This window comes from Myotis daubentonii, chromosome 5, assembly GCF_963259705.1.
Source record: "Myotis daubentonii chromosome 5, mMyoDau2.1, whole genome shotgun sequence".
NCBI classification, from domain to species: Eukaryota; Metazoa; Chordata; class Mammalia; order Chiroptera; family Vespertilionidae; genus Myotis; species Myotis daubentonii.
Window position 1 is genome coordinate 82,700,686 of NC_081844.1, and position 21,232 is coordinate 82,721,917.

The following is a 21,232-nucleotide window of genomic DNA, read 5'->3' on the forward strand; positions in this document are numbered from 1 at the left end:
ATGATGTCATTCCAAAGCCATTGCTAAATGTTACACATGTTATACTTCCTTCAAATCAATCACAAAATAAGTCATCCCAAGACTGAGGTCAAATTCCATTCCAACCAAAAGCTCTCCAAACTTAAAGTAATGGTCCACTTACTAGGTAATAGTCAAAGACTAAATTCCAGAAGAACCCTCCTCCTGCATCTCAACCCCCTCCCCCAAACCATTCCTCCCCTTTTAGCTCATTGTAATGGAATGTGACCTGTAGTTAAGGGCTTTTCCATTCCTTACTTACTACTGCTCAGAGAACAGATCTGCTCTGTCTCATAAAGGTAATATATGTTTTAAAAGAAAAAAGTGAAGTGCTATTAGATGTTAATCACATAACGATTAGAACAAACAAAACGTAAATTGGTTTACTAGATTTCTCATGTATGACAGTTAGAACAAGTGTATATACTAGTAAATGACAACTGAATATTTAACTTAATATTTTTATTTTAGGACACTGGTCAGACATCTAAAAGATGATTTGTATGACTCCTCACAAATGAGGTAGGGAAGGAGAAGTTAAAACTACAACTACTTAAATAAATCTTCACACACAAAATTACTATGAACATCTTTTCATGACAAATCATATTTTTATCATTGAAGTTACACACTTTTAAGCATCCAATGTAGAGAGAGGAGGGAAATATTTAAGAAATGTACTTCAAAGTCTAAAATTAAACACATCTGGCCCCGTCTTCTCCCTCCCCTCCCCCAGGCATAGTAGCTTTACCTTTCTCTCTTCTAAGCATGAAGAGCCCTTCTTCTGCCTCTGTATCTTGTTTCCTGAGCCCATTTCTCCTACAGCTCACTTCTACCTCTGTGATTTTCTAAATAAACTTTCTCTTACAATTTGAAGGGGAAAAAATTAAATTCAACACATCTATCTGGGATTCAGTTTCTTGTTTAAAAAAAAAAATAAGATATTAGACATACTGTGATACTTTAACCCATTTTAAAATGAACAACTTTTGATTTATTTCAGACAAAACATATCCCAAGATAACCCCCTTAAGGATATATTTTACTTACATTCTTCCTACACCTTCATACATGTTAGTCTCGTCTACCAAAGTCATAATCTCTGTATCTGTAAGATGGGCATGCTTTTTCGTTCTGTTTAGCTGTTCAATCTGTATATCTGCAAGCTTCACCTTCTGTTGAGTGTCAATAACTTTAGCTTGAAGCTCTGTGAAGGCCTAATAAAAACAAGTCCTTGATTTAGTAGGTGAAATATTTTATAGGAAACATTTAAGTCAAATCCAAATACGTTAAAATAAAGCATGCTAACCAGAGGCAAAGCTGTGAAATTTACGAAATCAAACATCAATAAAAGTTAGTATAATTGTAATCAATCAAGCCACTAGGCTAACTACTGAATTTACCCTGTCCTCAGAATATGGAATCATTTTGAAGAAGCAGAAATGAATGCACATTAAATAATAGCCATATCAAGCAGCAGGTGCTCAAGGAGTAATAAAAGTAACAAATGTAACAGTCAGAGGATGAAACCCAGAGATCCAAAACAAGAACCATAAAGGGAACACCAACTCTCTACATTTGTATTACTCAACTAGGTTTCAAAGCACTTTCCCACAACTGTTTCAAATATTAACATAGGTATCTTAATAAAATGAGAACACTGAGGAATATAATAAGTATCTCATTTACTCCTCTCAAATCTTATGAGTTAGGGTGGCAGTTTCATCATAACAGTTTATAAATTAAGTAAATGTGATAAAGAGAGTTAAGCGGCTTGCACAGGGTTGAACAACTATCGGGAGGAAAGGCAGGTACTTAAATCCATTTCTTCTATTGTCTACAGTAATATTCAGAATATAAATATTTTTAAGAGAAAGAAAAAAACACATTAGTATTAGAATTCCATCATGATCTTCATATGCATAGACAAAGCCAAATTTGACCCTTATGTACACTTAACTCAAAGATAAACACAGTTAATGAATACTCTTAAGTGCCTGGAATGATTGTCACATGCTGTCAAATTTATGCCTTAATATTTGTGACTGCAATACATGGCAAAGGCTGCTACTTAACTTTTATTCTGACTTCTCACCTTCTAGTAAGGTTTCAAAATATTTATTTGGGAGGAAGGGAGGAGCCTGAAATTTCCTAATAGTCTCCAGGCAAAAATAATATTAATAATAATAATTTATATTAGAAGTCAAATTTTTTAAACACGTTTAATTTAATTGATTGTCAAAACTATCCAATTTAAGGCTGAAATCATTTTCTTAGTTTGCATTCATTGCCCACAGGTTTCTTAGCAACAAATTTAAATACTGGGAGGTGAGTCCATTCACAGCTGTATGCTATTGTTAGCTCTTTTACTAAACCCTGACTTAAATTTGAACCTTTAACGCAGTGGTTCTCAACCTTGGCTGCACATTAGAATCACCTGGGAATCTTTTTAAAAATCCTGATTTCTGGGCCTCATCCTCCGGAAATTCTGTTTCTTTGTTATGGGGTGGGGCCACAACATTAGTAACAAAGAAACAGAATTTCCGGAGGATGAGGCCCAGAAATCAGGATTTTTAAAAAGATTCCCAGGTGATTCTAATGTGCAGACAAGGTTGAGAACCACTGCTTTAACAGAATAAAAAAGGTAAACTTTTAGAATGCTTTAAGCATTCTTAAAATGAATTTTGGTTTGCATGCAAAATTACAGGTACTACCTGACTGTTCGGTACACAGTTTGCTAAGGAAACTGGTGCGTTGTTAAAGCTGAGATACTACAGCGTGAGAGACCACCACCTAAGGACCAAATTTACAGGTTTCAAAACAAGAATGACAAAAAGTAAGATACACGCATAAATCCTCACAGCAGTAACAACTTCAATGGTTAGGCTCTACAGCTATTTCAGCTGTCCTATTGCTTATGCACAGACTGACCAGAAGGCAGTCTTTAGTAAAATGTGTTCTTCTCAAGAACCTAAACTAATAGCCAAAGGGTGTGGAGTAAGGCAGGGGATACCGGATTCGACCCCAACCTCTGACTGCGTCTTTTCTCGAACTCCGTTTCCTTTTCTGGAAAAGGACAGGTTTAAAGTAGATGAAGCCTAGGATTCTTTTCCATCCCCGTCCCCTCCTACCTCCCTCCCACCCCAAAAACATGACTTGGGGTCAGCAGAGATGTTAGAATCCTGACAACCGGTGGTGAAAACGTTTCTGAATGCCAACACACTTATAAGCAATTGAAGAGATAAACCTAATTTCTTCCGATATCAATTTTATTTAGAAAACGTCACGGGACTTGTTTCTTTCTTCGACAACTCCTGCAAAAACGGTGAGGGGAGGGGAGGGGAGGGGGGCCACAGCCCTGAGACGAGCATTGCTGTGAGCATATCTAACTCTGAACTGTAGCGCGACCTTCCCAAGTTTGGGTGGAATGAGAGGCCGGAACAAGGGACGACAGGACAAGCCCGTTATGCGCCCGCCAGACTCAGCCCAACCCACCCAGCCGGCTCTTCCCCAGCAAAAGCCGCTCGCCCCCCGCTCCAACCTCAGGAGACCTGCGCCCGTTTTAGGATCCCGGGATATCACCCCCCAGCTCCCTGGGGCCTCTTTCCTTCCGCAAGACTCGAGTCTCCCCGAGATTCTTGTCCACAGGTCCCTCAGCGACCAAACGGGAGCCTCGGCCTCCTCCACGCGCTTCCTCACCTTCTTCAACTCCAGATCCACGGGCGCCGCCATCTTGGCTCCCTCTCCGCGCCTGCGCGGTGGAGAAAGCCGGAAAGTGTGCGGGGGAAGGGCGCGCCTTGGAGATTTGACTCTTCCCTCCTTCCTTCTGCGCCTGCGCTGCAGGAGGGGGGCTAGTCAGCTTCTTCCTTTCTTCCCCGCTAGTAACTCTTTTTTTTTAAAAAATATATATTTTATTGATGTTTACAGAGAGGAAGGGAGAGGGATAGAGAGTTAGAAACATAGGTCAGCTGCCTCCTGCACACTCCCCCCTGGGGATGTGCCCGCAACCAAGGTACATGCCCTTGACCGGAATCGAACCTGGGACCCTTGAGTCCACAGGCCGAGGCTCTATCCACTGAGCCAAACCAGCCAGGGCCCCGCTAGTAACTCTTGAAAGATCCCAGGTTACGATTCAATCTGCGGACCCCATGTGATCATTCAGGCCTGGCCTACTACTCCACATCCTTCCAGACACAACACTACACGCAGATTTCGTGTATGGTTTTAAGCATTTTAACAAATTGCTTCGTTTGTGCTACTAAATTGAGATGTATGTAGATCAGGCCAAACCTCTTTAGTCATTCAGCTAGTCCCTGTGCTGTCAGTATGAGAGGGGGAAAAAAAAAATCAGCCTGAGCCTCAGGTATGCCAGTATGGAGAAGACCAGAATGCTACTGAAGTGTCCTTCCAAAGAACTTATATCTCCTGAACTCTCCTGAAGACCTTTTGGCACAGTGGTGCTCAAGAGAGGCCAAGTAAGTTTGTTTAAATATATACACACTAGAGGCCCGGTGCACAAAAATTTGTGCACTCGGGGTGGGGGGGGGGGTCCCTCAGCCCAGCCTGTGCCCTCTCGCAGTCTGGGACCCCTCGGGAGATAACAACCTGCTGGCTTAGGGCTGCTCCCGGGTGGCAGAGGGCAGGCCCAATCCCTAGGTGCAGCCCCTGGTCGGGCTCAGAGCAGGGCCGATCAGGGGGTTGGGGCGCCGCCACTCTCACACTCAGGGCAGGGCCGATGGGGAGGTTATGGCTCTACCCCGTCACACACAGAGCAGGGCCCGTGGCGGGGGGGGGGGGGGGGGGTTGGGGTGCCGCACCCTGTCACACACAGAGCAGGGCCGATCAGGGGGTTTGGGTGCTGCCCCCTGTCACACTGATCCCAGTGCCGGGAGGCCTCGCGGCTCCGCTGATCCGGGTGCTGGGAGGCATATTACCCTTTTACTATATAGCATAGAGGCCTGGTGCACGGGTGGGGGCCGGCTGGTTTGCCCTGAAGGGTGTCCTGGATCAGGGTGGGGGTCCCCACTGGGGTGCCTGGCCAGCCTGGGTGAGGGGATGATGGCTGTTTGCAGCTGGTCACACACCCTTCAGGGTGGGGGTCCTCACTGGGGTGCCTGGCCAGTCTGGGTGAGGGGCTGAGGGCTGTTTTCAGGCTGGGGGTGACTGAAGCTCCCAACCGCTCCTTTTTTCCTTTTTTTTTTTTTTTTTTTATTCTGGGCCAGCTTTAGCTTGAGGCTTGGCTCCAGCTCTTAGGCCTCCGCTGCTGAAAGTAGGTTTCTGGCCTTTGCTTACAATGTTGTGATCCTGCTGGCTGAAGTCCGGAGGTATTTGTTACATAGTTTCTTTTCTTTTTTTTTTTTTTTTTAAATATATTTTATTGATTTTTTACAGAGAGGAAGGGAGAGAGATAGAGAGCTAGAAACATCGATGAGAGAGAAACATCGATCAGCCGCCTCCCGCACACTCCCCACTGGGGATGTGCCCGCAACCCAGGTACATGCCCTTGACCGGAATCGAACCCAGGACCTCTCAGTCCACAAGCCAACGCTCTATCCACCGAGCCAAACCGGTTTCGGCTGTTACATAGTTTCTTAAACTGCAGGCTCAGAGGCCTGCAGCTGCAGTCAGGGAAAGTTGGTTTCCTCCGTCACTGAAGCAAGCAAGCAAGCCTCATGTTAGTTTCAAGCTGCCTGGCTGCCGGCTGCCATCTTGGCTGTCAGTTAATTTGCATATCTCACTGATTAGCCAATGGGAAGGGTAGCGGTCGTACGCCAATTACCATGTTTCTCTTTTATTAGTGTAGATATTCATTCTCCGGTCCTTATCCCAAATTTATTTACTTAGAATCTTTGAGTTTGGGGTCCAGTTCTCACACTTTTGCAAACAGCCTTTATGACCTGATGCCAGTCATCTGCAGACCACATTTTGAGAATTTGCTGTATACGGCCAAATTTGAACAAGAAGGATGGATAGAAATTGGACTTTTGAAAATGGAAGAAATGGATGTTTTACCTACTCTAAAAACTTGTGAGGGAGGGTAAAGGATGGAAATTTAGAACCAGCCAGATCTGGATTGAAGGTTTGGTCTACCTTAACCCTAGGTCTGTCTGGTTCCATTTACTGTGTGGCAGTAGAGTTTTTCTTCTCTTTTAATTTTAGAATAACAATATTGACCTAACAGGGTTATCACCTGAGGTTTTTTTGGCTGTGAATTCTTCCATTTGGGAGCATTTGCTGTTCTTTCTTGTGACAGTTGATTTTCTCATATGACATAAGTTTTTGTCTAAAAACCTATCTTCGGTGTCTATCGTGTCCTGGGCTGTGTAAACATCCCTAAGGGTAGGTTCACATTCACTTCTACCAAAGCCCTATGAGATTCATGGTTCTAGACCAGTTCTTATGTTAATTCTTGATAAATATGAGTGAAGCATATTTGGGAGAAAATAAAACTTTCTCTGACCATCAAGTTGGCAGAATATGATATACATTTATGGACTGGAAGCCACTGTATTATTTTTCCATATCTCCTTTTTTAAAATATATTTTATTGATTTTTTACAGAGAGGAAAGGAGTGGGATAGAGTTAGAAACATTGATCAGCTGCCTCCTGCACACCCCCTATTGGGGATGTGCCCGCAATCAAGGTACATGCCCTTGACCAGAATGGAACCTGGGACCCTTCAGTCCACAGGCCAACACTCTATCCACTGAGCCGAACTGGTTAGGTCCATACCTCTTTTTCATTTAGGTCTTCAAAATAAAGTTATTTTCTTTCTCTAGAGCTTCTAAAATGGCAGGAAAAGATTATCTATGAAAGCCTTGCAGTAGTACTTGGACACTTGCCTAGAGAATAACCAGAATGTGCTAGCTTCTATTATTTCAGAGAAAAAAAACAGACTTCACACTGAAGGCTTCATTAATATAGGAATATACTACTTCTGAGGTTTAATAAGCTATGAAAATTTAGAAAGGTGATTTCCTATTATCCCTCAGCTCTGCCTTACCCATGCTCAATACATTTATTTATTCCTTCAACAAATATTTTTTAACATATGTTAGGCGCCCTTCTCCCTTCTCTCCTCACAGAAAATAAAATAAAATAAAATATGTTAGGCACTGATCTAGACCCTTGGGATATAACAGTAGCAAAAGACAAACTCCCTGACCTCATGTGGCACATATGCCAGTGGGGAAAGATAAACAATAAACATGCAAACAAATATTTTAAATATTAATGTGTTTCTAAGGAAGGAAATAGCAGTGTGGTTAGAGATTGACTGGGTGGAGGCTACTTAGGTGTAGGAAGCTCTCTAGAGGAGATGAGACCAGAAAAATGAGAATGAGCCAGTTATTCAATGAACTGGGGAAGAGCATCCCAGACAGAAGGAATAATAAGAGCGAAGAGTTTAGGATGGGAACGGCTTGGCATATTTGAAGAACCTGGGAGAAGCTGGGTGGGGAGAATTGTAAAAGGTGACATCAGAGAGTTGGGCAGGGGGCCAGACCATAAAAGGCCTTGTAAGCTATGGTCAGGGTTAGAATGTTATTTTGAGTGTGATCTGAAGCCATTGAATGATTTCAAGAAGGGGATTGAAATGATCTGAAGAGACTGATATGATCCCATTTTAAAGAGATGAGTGTGGGTTCTAGGTGGAGAATGGATTGGAGGGAGCAAGAGTGGAAACAAAGAGACCAGTTAAAAGATTATTGCAATAGTACAAGAGATGATGATGGTAGGTCAGCGGTTCTCAACCTGTGGGTCGCGACCCTTTTGGGGGTTGAACGACCCTTTCACAGGGGTCGCCTAAGACCATCGGAAAACACATATATAATTACATATTGTTTTTGTGATTAATCACTATGCTTTAATTATGTTCAATTTATAACAATGAAAATGCATCCTGCATATCGGATATTTACATTACGATTCATAACAGTAGCAAAATTACAGTTATGAAATAACAGCGAAAATAATTTTATGGTTGGGGGTCACCACAACATGAGGAACTGTATTAAAGGGTCGCGGCATTAGGAAGGTTGAGAACCACTGGTCTAGGTGAAGATGATAGCACTGGAGATAGAGAGAAGCAGATGTATTCAGGTAGAGGTTACTGAACTTGATGAAGGAATGGGTTGGGGGTAGGGGTTGGCAATGAAAAAAGAGGAATCAAAGATCATTCCTAATCTCCAAATAATAATGTTGAGCGAAAGAAGTCAGAAAAAAAAGTAACATACTATATGATTTTATGTATATAAAATTCTAGAAAATGCAAACAAATCTAAAGTGACAAAAAGATCAGTGGTTGCCAGATAGTAGTTGCCATGAGGGAAACTAGGGAGGAGGCAGAAGGAAGGGAGTACAAAGGAGCATTAGATAACACTTGTGGTGATGGATATGTTTATGATCTCTTAATTGTGGAGATGGTTTCCTGAGCGGGAACTTATTAAATTGTATACTTTAATGTATTTAGTTTATTGTATGTCAATTATACCTCAATAAAGTTATTTTAAAAGGAAAACAAAGACTCCTAGGTTTTAGACCTGAGCAAACTAGTGGAATGGTAATGTCTTTTACTGAGAAGAGAAGTTAATTCTTATGATATAGCCTGCATGCAGTCTCAAAGCCACTCTGTAGGAATAATAAGAATAATCCATCCTCCTGTAAATAGACCATATTAATTGAGAGTATAGGTCAGAGACCCAAAATAGCAATTAATGAAACAATATAGAAGCTTATTTCTCTTTGTCACAATCAACCAGGCATGAGCAGTGTAGGGTATCTCATTCCACAATGCCAGAGTTCCCCGCCCCCTTCTATCTTATCTATATGTTCCAAAATGACTCCTCACCACCAGGTCCGCAGCCTAGCTAGAAGGAAGGGGGAAAGTAAGGGCAAGCTCACTTCTCCTCTTTAAAGGCATGTCCTAGCCCTGAACAGTCTGGCTTGGTGGATAGAGCATCAGCCTTTGGACTGAAAGGTCCCAGGTTCGATTGTGAGCACATTCCCAGTAGGAGGTGTGCAGGAGGCAGCTGATCAATGTTTCTCTCTCATCAATGTTTCTAACTCTCTATCCCTCTCCCTTCCTCTCTGTAAAAAAACAATAAAATGTATTTTAAAAATTTAAAATAAAATTAAAATAAAGGCATGTCCTAGAAGTTGTAATAGTTCTGTTAATATCACATTGGCCCAAAAAGAATCATATGGCCATTCGTGGCTGCAAAAAAGGCTGGGAAATGTAGTTATTATAGGCAACTATGTGTCTAGTTAAATACCAGTAATTCAATTATTATGAAAAGGAAATAGAAAACAGTTATTGGGGGGGGGGGGAATTAGCAGTTTCTGACATCAGAGCTTTTCAGCTTCCAAAGTCATTTGATTTTCACAACTTTGAAAGATAGATAGACTCTGAAGGGTTCATTCAGTTTGAGAGGAAGTTTAGCAGAATGGTTAAGAGTATAGGCTTTGGAGTCTGACATCCTAGTCAAATTCTGTTCCCACCAAGGATGTCAGACTCCAAGGAAAATTACTTAACTTCTCAGAGCTTCAGCTGTAAAATAGACACAATAATAGTACCCATCTCATAGGTTGTTATGAGGATTAAATGCGATAATGCTTGCAAAGTGCCTAATATAGTTGTACCTAATCAACGTTATGTGTCAAGTGTGGTGAACCTACAGATAAACAAAAGAGCAGTTCACAGTACAGTGGGGGATTCAATAGAGAGTTATCAAAGAATATGGAAATTCTGCCGTAGAGGAAGTGACCACATGAGACTGGAGAACACAGAGGAGAGGGCTCCTAAACCAGGAGTTTTGTAAGGAAATGGGCGTTTGTTGCAAAAGGGAGGGAAAATGACTATTCCTAGAAGAGAGACAAAAACACCAAGGTGAGAGCCTGGTGTCTTCAGGGAAATAAATACAAGTTGTCTGGTATGGCTGAAGCGCAGAAGCATGTTAACCACTAAGAGAAAGGGACAGAGATAGATGAGGGCCAGTGGTGGAGAACCTTCCAGATCAAGCTCAAGAGCTTGGGTTTTATCCTGTGGTCACTGAGTGCAGTGAGTGCTGTAAGCAGGGGAGTGATCAGTCACATTTACACTCCAGAAGTTACCATGGCTGTTTTAGGTGAAGTGATTTCCAAAAGACAAAGAGAAATCAGAATTACAGCAGTCATCCAGACTCTGAGGGATTAAACCTAAAGTAATGGAAGAAGAGAGCCCCAGAGATTATCAGCTCTTCAAAATTCCTGTCCTGTATTGAGCAAGTTCTCTCTCTCTCTCTGTCTCTCTGTCTCTCTGTCTCTCTCTCTCTCTCTCTCTCTCTCTCCTCGCCTGAGGATATTTTTTTCATTGAGATATATATATATATATATATATATATATATATATATATATAGATATAGATATAGATATAGATATAGATATAGATATATATATATAGATATATATAGATATATATATTTATATTTATATATTTAACTGTTTCAGAGAGGAAGGGAGGAAAGGGAGAGAGAAATAGAAACATCAATGATAAGAATCATTGATCAACTGCCTCCTACATACCCCCTACTGGGGGTGGAGCCCACAACTCGGGCATGTGCCCTGACCGGGAATTGAATCTGTGACCTCTTGGTTCATGGGTCAGCACTCAACCACTGTGTCTCACCAGTCAGGCACCATTGATTTTTTAAGAGACAGTGGAAGGGAGGAGGAGAGACAGTGAGAGAGAAACATCATGTGAGAGAGTCACATCAATTATTTGCCACTGTCCCCCCCCCCCTCCACCTCACCCTCCCACCACACACACACACACACACACACACTCTGACCATGGCCAGGATCAGGATTGAGCCTGCAACTGAGGCACATGCCCTTGACTAGAATCAAACCTGTGACCTTTCAGTCCGTGGGCCAACGCTCTAACCACTGAGTAACCAGCTAGGGTGAGCAAGTGCTCCCTTAATTCTGCCTTTTCTCAGCTGCTTTTCATCACTCAAATAACTTCTTTGATAACATTTCTATAAAAGGTTGACCAAATGTCATGATTCACCAAGACTACAGCAGTTTTTGTACTGAAAGGTCTGAGTTCTGGGAAATCCCTCAGTCCTGGGCAGGCTCGGCTAGTTGGTCACCCAACATGTAGAGCCGTATGGAGAGTCAGTGTAGTGCCTGGAGGCAGATTGCCTGAATTCAGGTCTTAGCCCCTTCATGTATCAGGTGTTAGGACCTTAAGCAAGTGACTTTACTGTAGCTCATTTTTCTCACATGAAAAATGGGGATGATGCAGTATAGTAACTACCTCACAGGGTCACTGTGAGGATTACATAACATATACTATTTAGAATAGTGCCTGGAACGTTGTATTTGCTCTGAGCATTTTGAAATTATAGCTATTATAAACCTACTGCCTTCTGGTTTATTTCACTTTGTCTCACACATCCCTTTGCTCTGTCATTCTTTCTGGATGTCTCCAGACCCTTCGCTTCAAGCTCTCAGCCATTTCACCAAAGGCAAGGGAAAGACATGTAACACAGGAAACTCTCTGGCCTGCAGGTAGCCTCAGAGAGTATTAAATTGAATTAAATAAGATTGAAGGCTTTTAAGACTTTCTCCCAAGTGGGCAGCCTCCGAATAGCAGGGACATCTGTACCTGTATCCTTGGAAAATGAATTCTGTACAACTGCCTGCCTTGGAGGGTGGGATGAGGTGAGGCATTTGTAAGGCTTGCATGATAGTTCGTTGAGGGCCTCAGGGACAGGGATGGGGACTGAGCCTCCCCAAGTGACACATTTGCCAAGAAACTCTGAGGTAGTTCTTCCGGCCGACAAAGTAAGGTCTGGGGCTGGGACCTTCCTAGGAGGGGAAGGGGGCTTAGTTGTACCTACCAAATGAAACAGTCATTGGAAACTATGCAAGGAGGGGAAGTGAGTCGTAGGCAGGAACTGGTGGTGGCTTTTCCCAGGCACCTTGCCACATCTGATTCAATATGTTTATGAAAAGTCCAAAGAAAGCGAATGTAAGTCCATTAGATGATTTAAGCCTTTGTAAGAGACGAAGCTGGGTAACAGAGCATAACAAAGGCTGAGTTATTTATGCCATTGCTCAGCAGAGAAAGTAAGGGTGTGGGGCCAAGAATAGGAAAGAAATAAAATCAGCGAAATCAAAAGCCTAGTGGAGAATCCACCAGCTCACCCCAAGTGGAAAAAGTTCATGATCCCTTAAAACAGGAAGAGAAATACAATAGTGTTGAGTTGAAATCTGGACAAAACTCACCATGCATTTTATAAATAGGCACCAAAAAGTACCAGTGCAAAGGAATGTTTTTGCACCCTCAGAGCTCTACCTAGGACAAGGTGACTAAAGCTTTTCCACAGAGCACCAACATTTAGCAGCTCCAAAAGTTTTAAAATTTATTTTGAATTGCGAGAAACTAAAAATAATAATAATAATAATATTTTTTCTATTATAAATTAGAAATGAAAAAAATAATATTTTTCCTATTATAAATTGATTGTAGCACCTATAAGCAAGAAGTTTAGTCAAAATAGGAAGCCCCACATAGTCTACCTTATTACTCTCATATCCTAGTATAGCTACAGGAAACTCCAGGCTTATGTTGACCAGTTTAGCCTCCACAGTGCAAAGAGACAATGCCTCTTTCCTTCATGGTTCCAGAAAGAGTGCTAGGATTGGATTTCCCTGGCCTAGCTTGGGCCATGTGGCCATCATTGAAACAATCACAATAGCCAGAGACATGGAATGACTTGATTGGCCAGGTGTAGGTCATCTAGCCTTTCCTGTAAGGCTAGGAGTACCAGCCTCACCCAAAAAACACATGGACTGAGCTTAAGTTGGGAAAAGAGTCTTCTTTACAAAAGAGTAAACTATCGCCCTATCCAGTTTGGCTCAGTGGATAGAGCCTAGGCCTATGGACTGAAGAGTCCCAAGTTCGATTCCAGTCAAGGGCACATGCCTGGGTTGTGGGCTCAGTAGGGGGCGTGCAGGAGGCAGCTGATCAATGATTCTCGCTCATCATTGATGTTTCTCTCTCTCTCTCTCCCTCTCCCTTCCTCTCTGAAATAAATAAAAATATATCAAAAGAGTAAACTATCAAAGGAAGAGGAAATGGACATCACAAAGAGAGAAGAAAATATAAATCTCCACTATGGCAAAATTTCAACTTTTTCAATCCTCTCTCCTAATGAATAAACCAGTTTCATTTCAATGGCTACCTAAAATTCATGATGGTGAACCCCTATTCTTTCCCAGAGTGCTGGTGAGACCTCAAGGTAACAGTCTTGCTTTGTAATGGAGTCTTTGGATCATTGGACAGGAAGGGTCCCATCCAAGGGAACCAAATCTAAGACTTAATGTTGTTTGGCTTTTCTAGCTCAGAAACATTAAGTACTGTCTCTCTGTTTCATTAAACACAAATTGTAGCAGCCACTGTTGATAGGATTGTGGAAGTTACCACTTCCTTTTGTCCCCTCAGCTAAGGTCAAATGACACAGCCTGCATCTGGGACGATGGCAAAGAAAGTGTGGCTGGCTGTGGGTGAGTAGCCGCAGTGACCTCACAGGTCCCTCCTTCTAACCACAGTGATTAGTAGATTGCATATGAGGTCACTAGCAGGAATACTTATCCTGGAACATCAGAATCTGAGGGCAGAAGGCCATATAATCAAGGGGAAAATAGTCCAAGGGAAACCTATTAGTCTATCCATTTGTCACATATCTCCATTGTGTTCAGCCATCTGAAGTACAGGGTGCTGTATAAAAATTTCAGCAAAGAATTCTAGACTCAAAGAGCTGGAAGGGACCTTTGAGTTTTTCTAGTCTACCACTTCACTTTATAGTTGAGAAAAATGAGGCTCACGAGGAGAAGCGATCAGCCAAGGACATAGCAAATGGTGTCCAAGCTAAGACTAGAGCCTAGTCTTGAATTCCCTTCCAGAGTTCCTTCCATTTCACCCCGTGGCCTCTCTTGGTGGATTCCAGCAAGACTACTACTGAGTCTCACCCAGAACAATTTGGAGTCAAGAGGCTCCATTTGTCTCAGGAATAAGGGGCTCCTTTTTGGAGGTATGTGGTAAAACAACTGTAATCAATAACAGCTACCAGAAATGCCAACGAGGAAGTAAGACCAACACTCCACCCACCAGATTTATGGCTTAAAAAAACAGCAGAGATCAGCTTGATCCCACATGGTGACTAATTTCACCGAATGGTAACCCCCTCCCTCATTATATGCTCATTGTAATACATGAGCATGCTAAATGACACTCCCCAAAGGCAATGATTGGAAACGGAAAGCCAATATAAAGACACACAATGGCTGACAGAGCTCCTCTGAGGAGTCTCCACCCCTTTCCCGGGATCCTGAATATTCCTTCCCCTTAATCAAGGAAGCAAATTCTGCTAAATGAGGGGCTGCTCTGCCTGTGGAGTAGCCCACTCTCTGTCTCAGGGTTTCACTAATAAACTCACTTTCACTTTATGCCGGTTCACGTTTGAATTCTTTGCTGCACAAAGCCAAGAACCCACAGTGGGTCAGGACCCTCTGGTTCCCAGACCCCCCTCCCTACCCCACCCCCATCCCCCGCAGGCCTGCCTCACTTCAATGGCACTTAAGACATACAGATCTTGAAAAGGGTCTCCGTCCCAGAGCACCAAGAGTAGAAGAAATAGAAAACGCTCCAGGGCTCTGGTCCCTGCAGCAGACGTGGGCTGTGCACTGGGAATTTGGGATATTCCATAAATACACTAGGCTGTCTATGATATACTTAGCAGTATGTGCTAAATGTTGTACCTGTAAGGCTTTTTTTTCTGTGGATCGGGGTGAGCATATCTCCTCAGCATCTCAAAGGGGCTGATAACCCTCCAAAGGTTAAATGATCATTCAAAAGTGGGTTGTCAACAGAGATAGTAGAAAAGCTTTAAAAGCACTGGTAGCTGGGCGCCTCCCTCTGAGAGGTGCTTCAGCGGATCTGTGCTGGGCCAAAGAATCTGCATTTTTTTAGAAGCTCACCAGGCTTAGAAGCTACAGCTCTAGAAGAAAATACTAATGAAAATGCTTTTCTGTAAGGGAAAGGGAAAATTGCCTCAGGATTTGGCAAGTTAAAGCCATTTTGATGAAAATAATCCAGGTATTTATGACAAAGAAAAATTAGAATTCCTGGAAAGGAGAGGGAGTTGAAACCCCAGAGGCCTTAGCGAAAACAGTGGAATTCAGAAGAAGGCCAAGGTCCTGTTACATTGCATTGTGACCATAGCTTACACCCCAGCAAACTAGTTCTTTAGTACATACTCTGTTTCCCTGACTGTATCCTTCAGGGCTCATCAGATTCTGTGAATCCCCAACCCTCGGGGTAATAGAACATCAGTGCAAACCCATCACACTTGGCATTTTTATAATTTCTGAATAAAAAACTACTCACACATTGACTTCGTTTATTTATGCATGAAGCAAATATTTAAGTGTCTACCAGTTGCTAAGTACTGCTCTAGCAGTCCTCATGACCCTTACAATCTGGCAAGGGGCTGGGTTCATTTCACAGTCTTACTGAGAATTGGGGTTATAAAGAGATCTTCCCCTTTATTTTAGTGGCTTCATCACACTAGTTTCTCTTCTATTCCTAGAATACAGCAAGTCTTTTCTTTCCTCCAGACTTCACACATGCTGGCTCGAACATTCTTACCGGCACTCTGCCCATTCACCTGCAACTAAACCTGTGGTGTCAGCTGCAATGGCCTTTTCTTGAAGAGGCCTTTAACTGTCTCCTCAATTTAAAGTCCCCTCCCCATCCCCGTTATCCTCTCCCAGAGCATCTTACACTTTTCCTTGATAGCATTTATCACAATTTTAATAGTACATTTATTTGTGTGATTATTTTTAAACTTCACTAAAAAAAGTAATTCACACAATAACCACATATTAAATGAGAACAGTATACCATATAACAGGAAAAGAAAATTAGCTCCCTGCTCTTGACCCCTGATTTTCAGTTCTTCTTCCCACAGGCAAATGCTATTATCATTTATATTCTATAGGTATCCTGTGTAGTTTTGTGGGTCCATGTAATTATTTAGTAAGTGGCTATCTCCTCTGCGAGACTGAGGGTGGGTACTGTGTCTATTTGTTCCTTGCATTATTCCTGGTACTTGTCACATAATCGGCACTTTGTAGGTGTTAGTGGGATGAGTGAATAGATGTTAAAAGAACAGAGAGATTGGGTCAATATCTACACTGCCAGCTCTGTGCAGCTTCCCTGGCCCCGCTCAGCACTGAGCACACAGTAGGCTTTACTGATGCTCCTGTGCTCCCTTAACTCTCAGTTTATACCTGTGAGAGCAACTCCTCAGACGGAGCTGAAATTATTGTTCACTTGTCTCTCCCAGAAACGGTGAGGGCAAAGACCACGTTTTACTCTTCTGAAATGCTGTGCTAAGCATCCTGGAAGTCAGTGAATACTCTATGAGTGGCTGCTTATCTAATCTGACTCATCCGACTGTTGGCTCCTTTGCAACGCTCTTAAACTCTGCCAGTTTGCAGCCTGTGAGAGCAGTTCAGAGTTGTTATTTTTCCAATAAAGACTAGTGTTTTCTTCGAAAGCTCGAAACTTAGAGAGATGCACTTCACTTGAACCTAACTGCAGATTCTCATTTCTTTTAAGGACTACTTTCCTTACCTATAAAATGGGGATACTTGTGCCCACCTTCCAGGGCTGTGATGATTGCATGAGGTCGTATGTAAAAGCATCAAGCGCATCAAGGCAGTTGTTCACGTTCCCATGCCCTTCAGCAAAAAGAAGAGTCTCAGTGCCTGTTTTGCTAAAATGAAGAAGTCTCTGCATGGAAAGTAGGGTCAGGCCGACAGAAACTTTAATTCCGACCCCAGCTCAAACATCACTGAGACAGTGATATGAGAATCATTATTAAGGAAAACAATTAAACAAGGACTTGAAGTATAATGTTTGCATGTCAAAGAAACTGCTGAGTGATGCATCCTCAGAACACCATACAGAGACCTAGAAGGTGCCCTCAAGGTCACATACAGTCTGGTCCATGCCTGCCCCTTCTGTCTCATCTTGCTGCACTCCTCCCTCTCCTCTAGGTCCCAGCCATTTGAACTTCCTTTGTTCTTCCTGTACCCTTTTGATGCCAGGATTTTGCATATGCTCTTTTATCTGTCTGTCACTCACTTATCCTATAATTCTAAACTTGAAAATTTCTTCCCCCAGGAACACTTCTCTTGACCTCCTGAACCAGATTTCATGACTGTGATATAGGCTACCCCCATAGAACCATGTTCTTCCGCTTTCATAGAACTCATTACAGATATGAGTTCCCAAAGGACCTTCATTCAACCATTTATTTATTTCCAATATTCTTTCTATGTACCAGGCATTGTTCTGGAGGCTAGGGATACAGTTATAGGCAAGCTAAGCCACAGACCCTACTTATGACACATTCTAGTGAGAGAGACAGACAATAAACAAATAAGCAATTAATACAGAGACCTCTGCCTTGTTCACTGCTACATTTATCGAACTAGACATAGTATTTAACACATAGCAGATATTCAATAAATGCCCGTTGAGGTGAAGGAAGTGAAGTGAGGGCGAATGGCAACCAGCCTCAGTGAAGGCCTGTGTCAGAGTGAATACAACAAACTGGTGTAGGATCATTGTACCCAGAAGACCTGCCCAACTTATAAGAGGGACCAAAATGGGACGGAGCCTTCTTTCTCCTGTTGGTTTGCAAGAACATGAGTCTGGGGAGGGGGGAAAGTGGCTTATCTTCACTCCTGTCAGTCCTGTCCTGGTGTTGGCATGTAAAAATGGGGACACGTGAAAGAGTGCAAGCCCCAGATTTGCCAAGTGATCTTAGCCACTCCTGTGCCTTCCTGTCCCATGGCTGGCTTGCTGGTTGCTAAACTCACTTCCTCTTTGTCAGGGGAACCCACCTAGACTACATTTTCCCACTTTTCTTGCAGTTGGTGTGACCATGGTACGAGTTTTTGTCAGTGGAATGTGGATGCCAATGATGGGATCTCCCATGCATGATCCATCATGTACTTTCCCAATCACAGTGACCTTGGAAGCCATGTATTAAAGATGGCAGAGTCACAAGATAGAGGGACATTGGTCCCTGAACTACTTGGGAAAGAGCCTCCCGTTTATTAGGAGCACCCATTTTGGACTCAACCTGCACAAGAAATCAAGTACTGTATATGCCACCGAGGCTGGGAGCTTAGCTGTTAGAGCAGCTAGCATTGTCTTAACTATCCAGCTCCTTGCTCTCTCCAGGACAATGACACCTCTCCAACCCAGAACTCTCCCCTGGGCTTCAGACTTGGCTCTACAGCTGTGCACTGGACACCCCTACTGACATGGTGGTCACCTCTTCAGACGTAATGTGACCAAACTGGGTTTGCTATCTTCACCCCCAACCAGCCTCTCCGTCTCCAGTGTGGCCCATCTCAGTGGATGGCACTGCTTTCCACCCAGGCATACAAGCCTAAAATCCAAGTATCATCCTTAACTCCTTTTCTCTTTCTCTTATCCTCCACATATATCCTACATTTCTCTTGAATTCATATACTTCTCTTTTTTTAAAAAAATGTATTTTTATTGATTTCAGAGAAAAAGGGAGAGGGAGAGAGAGAGATAGAAACATCAATGATGAGAATCATTGATTGGCTGCCTCCTGCACGCCCCTTACTGGGGATCAAGACCACAACCTGAACATGTGCCCTTGACTGGAATCAAACCTGGAACCCTTCAGTCCATAGGCCAATGCTCTATCCACTGAGCCAAACCAGCAAGGGCAGAATTCATATACTTTTCTTCTCCACTGCTACTACCATCAGACTCCTTAGATACTGTAACAGCTACCAACAAACTGATCTCCCACTCTACTATAGCTACCCCTCTAGCCCATTCTCCACATTAGAGCCTGAGTCATCAACCCAAAGTAGATCCCATCATGCCACCCCCTACCCACACTTACTTTAAAACCTTCAACTAGCTCCCCATTGCCCTGAGGATCCAGTCCAAACGCCTTGACACAATCTTAAAGGCCCTGCATGATCTGGCCTGGCCTCCCTCTGCAGCCTCTTCACCTCTGCAGACTCCAACCCAGTTATCTCTGCTGTCTTACCAAACTCATTTCACTTCCTCATTCGCATCATCCTCCCTCTCTGCCCTGACTAGTCCCTCTGCCCAAGTACTCTAGACCCCACCCCTTCCCTTAGACTACATCTGCTCATCCTTTTGGCCTTAACTTGAATTTAACTTTCTCAAGAAGTAGCCTCCCTGACCCCTGGAACAGGATGTCCCTGGCACTCCCTACTGCCCATGATAACTCTCTTGACTTTTGATTGTTGTGACTTGTTTAATGTCTATCTTTCCTGTTAGAGTGTAAGCTCCTAGAGGGCAGAGCCTGGATCCTGTTTACTCCTGTGTTCTTAGTCTCTAGAACAGAGTAGGAATCACTCTACATCTGTTAAGTGAGGACATGTGAGCAGTGAACTAGTTGCAACTTAAAGTCGCAATATGGCATTTCTCAGCAGCCTCTTAGGAATATCATTGTTCTTTCATGATAGCAAAGGGTTAATTCTTAGAGTTTCTCTGCCACCTGAGTCAGGATGATTTGCCCCCCACTTATTAATGAGAAAACAGCCCCAAGGCAACAGGTGATCTACCCCAGGGAGGCAGTGAGATGGAAATGAGACAGTCACTGGGCTCCATAGCACGCTACCTCCACCCCACCCCCCCTCCTGTTTTTCTTGTTTCTGAGCGCCAGGCGGAAATGTAATGTCATGACACATTGGGGGATTTCTTTCTTCCCCTGCATTTTTCTGATGTGACTCCAGCCTTGGGGGTTGGGGGAACACAGGCCACAGGAGGAGGGAGGCGGGTGTCGGGGAGGTTAGCCTGGCATTCCTTAGAGGCCTCCGTTTGCATAGCTCTGAGAAAGAAGAAAGAAGTCAGCAAGCTTTGGCAGGCGCACTGGGCATTCAGCTCCTGTTCTGGCAGCTGCAGAGGCAGGGCCTGCACACACATTCTGCCAAGGCCAGGGAGGCAGGCTCTCTCTCCCAGCCTAGGCTGCCAAGATGAGGTAGAGGAGGTCAGGGCCTGTGCCTAAGATGCAGGAATCATAGAAAGGGCCCCCTTCTTTCTGTCCGGCCTGGCAGCCAGTTGGCCATGAGCCATTAAGTGTGTGAGTGTATATTGGGTGGGGGTAGGAGCATAGTATCAGGGCCTCAGTGCAAATCCTTCCAGGTTGGAGGGCTGGTGTGGGCATCAGATATCCCAGGGGGGCTATCTCAGTTTCTCCCCCACCCTGGAGATCTTGGAAGGGCAGACCCTGGGCAGATGTCCCCACCCAGCTGCTGGGGCCACTGCCATCACATTCTAGAGCAGGCTGTGAGCACAGAGCGTGGTTTGAGAAAGAGCATGAGGCCTGCTCACCATGGAAACAGGCTTCCTAGAAAAAGGTCACATATTTGATGTGGCTATCATCCGGACACCTTAAATGTAGCTCTGTTCTTGTTTTCCTGAGGATACCCGCCAGCAGAGAAGGCCTGAGACAATGGAGTGACAGTTGACCTGTTTGCGCAGCTGTAGGCCCCTGTCACAGTTTCCCTTTCTCAGGAAAGTCCAGTGCGGTACCCACTTACACAACCTGACCCTGACTTATACCCACTGGGACAGTCCTGCGAGCTAAGTCCTGAGTCCGGAAAGGACCTGGCTATACCAAGAATCTAGAAAAGGAGGTGCCAATAAGACCCACGAGGGTAAACTAGAAGTCAGAGCTTGTTAATAGCTATCATGTATTGAGTCCTCATTCCATGCCAGGCATTGTTATAAAGGCTTTACATACACTTTTATCCTCACAAAAGTCCTAATAAGAAAACTGAGGCTCTGAGAGATTAAATAACTTATCCATGATTGAATACAACCAGAAAACAGCACGGGCAAGATTTGAACCCACGTTGTCTGATAAAGAGCCCAAACTCTTAACCTCCACTTTATTTTCACTCATTCATTTAGTCATGCATTCATTCACACATGTCTCAAACACTGAGTGAGAGCCTTTGATGTGGTGAGAACTGTATGGGGGCACAGGTGTACAGCGCTGTGTGAGTTCACAGTGTGAGCAATAGATGAGTAAACAGTGACAATAGACAATGTGATGGAAGGCATGGGAAAG

At 43.5% G+C, this 21,232-nt stretch overlaps 1 protein-coding gene across 3 annotated transcripts in view; it reads right to left on the reverse strand.

The window, feature by feature from the left end:
- Positions 1–3,853, reverse strand: part of PFDN1 (prefoldin subunit 1) — a 58,320-nt gene extending 54,467 nt beyond the window's left edge. For all 3 annotated transcript variants that reach the window (XM_059698634.1, XM_059698636.1, XM_059698635.1), the window contains exons 1-2: positions 3,718–3,853; positions 1,069–1,235 (exon numbers count right to left, since the gene is read on the reverse strand). In XM_059698634.1, coding sequence (XP_059554617.1) covers positions 1,069–1,235; positions 3,718–3,750 — 200 coding nt within the window. In that variant the 5' untranslated portion in view covers positions 3,751–3,853. The remainder of the gene's footprint in view (positions 1–1,068; positions 1,236–3,717) is intronic.
- Positions 3,854–21,232: the final 17,379 nt, after the last annotated feature.